General features: G+C 40.6%; 1 protein-coding gene across 1 annotated transcript in view; it reads right to left on the bottom strand.

Annotated features, from left to right (window-relative positions):
- igf2bp1 (insulin-like growth factor 2 mRNA binding protein 1) overlaps positions 1 to 7500 on the bottom strand; it is a gene marked incomplete at both ends in the record, with an annotated part of 134995 nt that overhangs the window by 17501 nt on the left and 109994 nt on the right. Inside the window, 2 exon segments of the mRNA XM_084329975.1 lie at positions 1883 to 1946; positions 6089 to 6140. Coding sequence (XP_084186101.1) covers positions 1883 to 1946; positions 6089 to 6140 — 116 coding nt within the window.

The following is a 7500-nucleotide window of genomic DNA, read 5'->3' as shown; positions in this document are numbered from 1 at the left end:
AAGTGACAGGAAAAATGGGATCTCCTTACAAATGAGAGTTGCATGTTTTTTTTTACGTCAATCATTCGCTGAAGGTCTCACGACAAAACACATTCCATTTTCATCCCTGTGTTGAAGGTAAATGGACTGAATTTATAGAGCGCTTTACAACTTATGCTTCACATTCACCCACACAATCACGACTGAGGCAACCATGCAATGCAAGGTTCTGACCTGCTCGTCAGAAGCAGTGATGGGTTATAAACGTCTTGCTCAAGGACAGCTTTAAACAAACACTCACCTTAACACTCACTTTAGACATTTTAACACTGCATTATATTTATCTATTATTAAAGAGATTTGCACCTTACCTCTAAGTTTTGTACCTCATTTTCTGCATTGTACCTCACTGTACACATTTTTACTGTATATTGTATGTATATTGTATATTCCTCTTTACTTTTTTACTTACTTTCTTTTTTTACTGTATGAAGCACACTCTAAGGGGCCCATACAGAACCAAGCATTTCACCGTAAAGTACGTGTATTTTATTGTGATAATTAATAAACAAACTTGAAACTTGACACTTCGACACTCTCTACCTCCTGAGCCACTGTTATGTTGGAATAAAACACTAACGGGAAGGTTTCTATTTGTCTCTACTAGTTCACTGTCCCACAGGGGTTTTGGAATAACACATTTCATTCCTTGGTCCAGAGACGCTCTTTAATTTATAGTTTAAGTTTAAGGTGAGGGCTAGAGCCAAGACTACCGTAGCCCAATCAAATCGAAGTCTGAAGGAGGGACAAAACGAGGTTAAGATTAAGTGTTTGATGACAGGTTGTTTAATTTTCTTTGTTTGTTTAGTTGGGTTGATTGGACTCTTATAGATATGTTTGCTTTTGGTTCATGTTTGTATAGGATGACTCGTTGGGTTAAACTGGATTTGTTTTTATATTTTTACTGTATCAATAATTGTATGTTATTCTGTTAATTTCACTTATTTCTTTTATTTTGTTGTTAAATATATTTGTATTTATTTACTGTATTATTTGTTGTAATGTTGATTGCGTGTGGACCCCAGGAAGATTAGCAAACTGCTACGGCATAAGCTAATGGGGATCCTTTAAATAAACAAATAAACAACAACATCTTGTTCTGAGCAACCCGAGCCCGATATAAGACATAGACTGAAATAGGCAATAAATGACAAATGTTATTAAATGACATCATATTAAATCATTTTCAAAAGATACTCAGCGTTCCACTGGCAGAGCCCATCAGAGCGCATCATGGAATTCATGCAATCAACCATTTTTATTTCAGAGATATAAGTTGAGCATCTTTTGAAAATCTTAGAATCTTAAATCATAGATTGGTAGGAAAACAAATACATATATGCATACAGTATATTAATATATGTACGTATACATCCCATAGTGTCTCCCAAACCAAGACACATCCACGTCAAAACAGACTTAAAAGAAAAACACGGCCACGTCAAAACAGACTTAAAGAAAAACACGGCCACGTCAAAACAGACTTAAAGAAAAACACGGCCACGTCAAAACAGACTTAAAGAAAAACACGGCCACGTCAAAACAGACTTAAAGAAAAACACGGCCACGTCAAAACAGACTTAAAGAAAAACACGGCCACGTCAAAACAGACTTAAAGAAAAACACGGCCACGTCAAAACGGACCTAAAAAAACACGTCCACATCAAAACAGACTATCAATATACATAAACAGTTCCCTATGATTTAAGCCAAAGAACTCAGGAAGAACCACCATTTTCCAGAGGGTTACGTTGGCTGACAGGGTTAGGTTGGTCCTTTTTACATTTTTCTATAAATTGAAGAGAGAGAGAGAGAGAGAGAAAGAGAGAGAGAGAGAACTTACTGTCTAGCATGTTCCCGGGTCCCGTATGTAACATTAACCACTGCCGTCTCGCTCTCTGTGTTCACTAAGAGAAAGAGAGAGAGAAAGGGGGAGGGGGGGGGAGATGGCAAGAGATAGAGAGAAAGAGAGAGAGAGAGAGAGAGGGAGACAATATTCAGTTTATTACAGTGAATATCTTCCTGATTGGTTACATTTACATTTACATTTAGTCATTTAGCTGACGCTTTTATCCAAAGCGACTTACAAGGGGGTTCAATGAAATTAGGTGCCTGCTGGTGTTTAGACTGGTGTTCTACTGGGTGTCTGGTGTTCTACTGGGTGTCTGGTGTTTAGACTGGTGTTCTACTGGGTGTCTGGTGTTCTACTGGGTGTCTGGTGTTTAGACTGGTGTTCTACTGGGTGTCTGGTGTTCTACTGGGTGTCTGGTGTTTAGACTGGTGTTCTACTGGGTGTCTGGTGTCTAGACTGGTGTTCTACTGGGTGTCTGGTGTTTAGACTGGTGTTCTACTGGGTGTCTGGTGTTTAGACTGGTGTTCTACTGGGTGTCTGGTGTTTAGACTGGTGTTCTACTGGGTGTCTGGTGTTTAGACTGGTGTTCTACTGGGTGTCTGAGGTCTAGACTGGTGTTGTGCACTGCTCTGCACTAAAATGTGTCTGGGTGCCAACTGGGAGAGATTCAGTACAATGAAAACCCTGTCTTTCAATGTCATTGCATTATTTTATGTTGATGTAAAATTACCAAAAAGTTAGAACTGTTGTTGTTGTTGTTGTTGTTGTTGACTAAAGACATTGCACAATACGCTTCTTCTGACTGAATTAACATCATTGTACTGGTTCTTTAAAGTTCTACGTCATTATCCCCCCGACTAAGTATCTGGGAGCAGTGGGGCCGCCACAGACGCGGTGTCCGGGGACCAGCTCCGGTTGTAAACGCAGTACCTCGGTCAAGGGGGGCGGCGGCAGGAGTATGTACTTACAGTAGCATGCGTGTCTTTTATAGTGTGGGAGGAAACCAGAGCGCCCAGAGGAAACCCAAGTAACCACGGTGAGAACAGGCAAACTCCGCCCCGCCAGGGTTCAAACCCAGGACCTTGTTGCTGTGAGGACACAGTGCTGGCCGCCGCGCCGCAGTGCCAGTACCCGGCTGGTATTTGGAATGGGTACCTGAACGTGCCGTGCACACATTCCTTGAGGACATGCTCTTGAGCAAGGTACTGATTATCCCCAGGAGCTTCTATCCCCAGGCCATCAGGATGCTCAATGACTCTATGTAACAACCCATCATCTACACTCATTGCACACACATCCACATGCACACACTCACTTTTAAACAAACACGCACCTTATTAACACTCACTTTAACCTGACTACATTATATTTATCTATTTATTAAAGAGATTTGCACTACATTCATACCTCGTTTGCATTTGCAGTGCACCTTACCGTAAAGTTTTGTACCTCATTGTCTCCATTTGTACCTCACTGTTTACTCATTTTTACTCACTGTACTTAGATTGTACTTAGGTTGTACTTTAGATTGTATATTGTATTGTATATTGTATATTCCTCTTTTACTAACTTTTTTTTACTTACTTTTTTACTAACCTTTTTACTGTATGAAGCACCCTCTCAGGGGCTCATACAGAACCAAGCGTTTCACCGTAAAGTACATGTATTTTATTGTGACAAATAATAAACAAACTTGAACTTGAACTTGAAACATTGGAGCTCAAATCTCGTCCAAGGGTGCTCCCCTGCAGTCGCTCTGACCTCTCTGATACAATACATGTGTGTGGGGACTGTGTGTATCTATAGCTAGAAGGGATGAGGAAAGCACATTTAGATTTTAGTAAATTGGCAATAAAGTAATAATAATAATTATTATTATTATTATAATTATAATAATTTTAATAATTATAATTATAATAAAATAAAGTAATCTTCTACAGTTTTATCTTCAAAGGAGTGACATGTTGGTCTCCGGTGCCAAGTGGCAACACTGGTCAGGTTTTCCACAGGAACATGGAAACACCAATGCAGGCTATAACCGTTTCCCTGTCTGAAATCCCTCAGCAAATACACAACCAGACAGAATCTACTAACCCTACTACCCTCAGTACCTACACAACCAGACAGAATCTACTAACCCTACTACCCTCAGTACCTACACAACCAGACAGAATCTACTAACCCTACTACCCTCAGTACCTACACAATCACATCTACTAACCCTACTACTCTCAGTCCCTACACAACCAGACAGAATCTACTAACCCTACTACCCTCAGTACCTACACAATCACATCTACTAACCCTACTACCCTCAGTACCTACACAATCACATCTACTAACCCTACTACCCTCAGTACCTACACAATCAGACAGAAGCTACTAACCCTACTACCCTCAGTACCTACACAATCACATCTACTAACCCTACTACCCTCAGTACCTACACAATCAGACAGAAGCTACTAACCCTACTACTCTCAGTACCTACACAATCAGACAGAAGCTACTAACCCTACTACTCTCAGTACCTACACTACACAATCAGACAGAAGCTACTAACCCTACTACCCTCAGTAGAGTGTAGAGATACCTTGAAAAATATCGATATTCGATACCATTTTCGATACCACAGGGGAAAAGTTCCAATCTTAAAAAAAAAAAAAAAAAAAAGAAAAGATAAAGATAAAGATAAATATATATATAGATATTTTTAATACATTTAGCTTTTGTTGCTGGTTGATTCTCCTCAGCTTCTCTCTGGTACTATAAGAGAAGATAAATATAACACTTTTAAAACCCTTTGTTTATCTTTAGATCACATATAACTAATAACCCATAATAACTAAATGATATAATCTTAGAAATTAAGTAAAGTTAATAGTACTGCGTGTTAAGCATAACAGATTGATTGATTGCAAATTGTATTAACAGATTGCAGAATGGGTACAATACAGTACAGCTCAATACACACAATTGTTAAGGGGATGCAGACCAGAGAAAGACTTTTGTCTTGTTTACATCAGGGTCCCCCATTTTCAATTCATCATAACATATGACATTTATTTTTATTTATATTTTTTTAATCAAATTTAATTTATTACCTTTTTTCAACTGCAAAGTAAAACTTTGTTAACATGTTTTATCTAATAAAATAAAGTTTAGTGAGTCTGTTCATCTCACTTCAATCATTTTTATTGCAGAACATGGTATTTTCTCAAGCAGACAGATGTAAACACTGTAATCTGTGTTGCATCTGTATTACAGTCATATTCCAACTTAACTGAATGCACATGTGTGTGTGTGTGTGTGTGTGTGTGTGTGTGTGTAGTGTGTGTGTGTGTGTGTGTGTGTGTGTGTGTGTGTGTGTGTGTGTGTGTGTGTGTGTGTGTGGACTACTGTACTATTACAGGTATTGAAATGAACAATGCAACTTCCTTTTTTTATGAATAATTAAATATCGATATTGCGGGAAATGAGTATTGAAACCGTTTTAAATATTCAGAATCGATATGTATCGAAGAATCGATATTTTTGACAACACTAGTAGCTACACAATTAGACAGAAGCTACTAACCCTACTGTTCAGTAGGTTCACCCAGTAGGTCAGAAATCAGCTCCTACTGCATTTCTATCCTGGGGGGGGGGGGGGATCACATTGCGTTATATTGCTGTCAACAGTAATAATATGCAGCATCTGACTTGGTTGGGCGTAAAAAAATTGTGATGAACAGACACAAGTAAACATAATCTATTTACACCTGAAGGGCACATTGTCCACATGGGGTTTAAATTGTTCGCGTCGTCCATGATTGTTCTGGTCGTAGAGTACGTCAGTGAAGTCACACCTTTATGGTATTTTTTTTTTGTGAAGCATAAATCCACTTCCTGAAAGTAACCACGCTAAGCGTACCCAATAACACCTGGAAGACAGTAGACATCTGGCGATTTTAATACTACTGACGGGGGGGTAGCCAGAGAACGCCTACTCAACCATCAAAAAGACCCTCCGTACTGAAAGATTCATAATGCGGCAGCCTCCAGACGCGGTACATGTTATATGACTCTGATAGGCCTTGACAGAAGGTCATGTCTAGATGCAATAGCCAGAAGGACGTTTCTACATTAATTTGAATCACAAAGTGATGATTTTTGACGACCTGATTGGCTAGAAGCAGGCTGGCTGGGAGGTACTACCTTGTTCACAGTTCTCCACAGTTCCATACTGGGCCAGCAGACCATCTAGAACCTGACACAGAGAGAGAGAGAGAGAGAGAGAGAGAGAGAGAGAGAGAGAGAGAGAGAGAGAGAGAGAGAGAGGAGAGAGAGAGAGAGAGAGAGAGAGAGAGAGAGAGAGAGAGAGAGAGAGAGAGGAGAGGGAGAGAGAGAGAGAGGGAGAGAGAGAGAGAGAGAGAGAGAGAGAGAGAGAGAGAGAGAGAGAGAGGTGAGAGAGAGAGAGAGAGGGAATGGGGGAAAAGTCAGCAACCTGGATGTCATACAAACACAACAGTCATGGAAAAACGTGATTTTAAAACCCAACTGATCCCAATATTGGGATTTTACCCTAAAAAGGTTATTACATTCACATTACATTTAGTCATTTAGCTGACGCTTTTATCCAAAGCGACTTACAAGTTCTGTACAACAGGTCAGCAGAAGGGTACAACTCTTTCAGCTGAGTAAGAATGTTCATCAAACAGTGCTGAAACTTGGGTGCTGCAGTGTTAAGTGCATAGTAGTAAAGACCTATTAGTGAAGTAGGAAGAGTGCATGATAGCATAAGACAGTAAGAAGTTTAGTGGTTTAAAAAAAATTTATATTGATTGAAGAAGTGTGTGTTTAGTCGACAGCGAAAGATTGGTCGGGTTTCAGCTGTCCTAACTGTGGTGGGAAGTTCATTCCACTATTGGAGCAAGGACCGAGATTCTCTATATATGCAGACACACACACACACACACACACACACACACACACACACACACACACACACACACCACACACACACACACACACACACACACACACACACACACACACACAGTGTGGTCACTGGTAAACTGTGCAGTCAATCTACACTTAACCCTTTCCACTGCCACACTACCAAAACGGTTAACCCTTTCACTGCGACAACACTAAAGGTTAATCCTTTCACTGCCACACGACAAAGGGTTAACCCTTTCAAGAGCACAGTGAGTGATAGTGAATATAGAGCTGATGGTACGGTGAATGTAAAGTGAATGATAGTGAATATATTAATAGTGAATGTAAAGTGAGTGGTGTTGAGTTTCACACAGTGAGCGGTACAGTGGGGCTGCCGCGGAGAGACGTCGCCCTCGTGTGGCGAGAGACGGAAGGGGGCGGAGCGAAGCACAGGAAGGACGAGAGAGAAGAGGGAGAGAGAGTGAGAGAGTGAGCTCTGCCCCACACACACACACACACACGGCCGATCATTACAGGCAGAGCGGAGCGGAGAGAAAGAGAGAGAGAGGAAAAGAGAGAATTCTGTTTTAGCACATGCACACTGCACACACACACACACATACACACACACGTGCGTGCGTGCGCAACCAGCTGATCTTCAGCCTGCTGTCAGAGGAAGCATGTGCCGT

This window comes from Notolepis coatsorum, assembly GCF_963971535.1.
Source record: "Notolepis coatsorum genome assembly, chromosome: 14".
Lineage (NCBI taxonomy): Eukaryota > Metazoa > Chordata > Actinopteri > Aulopiformes > Paralepididae > Notolepis > Notolepis coatsorum.
This window is presented reverse-complemented; position numbering and strand designations above follow the sequence as displayed.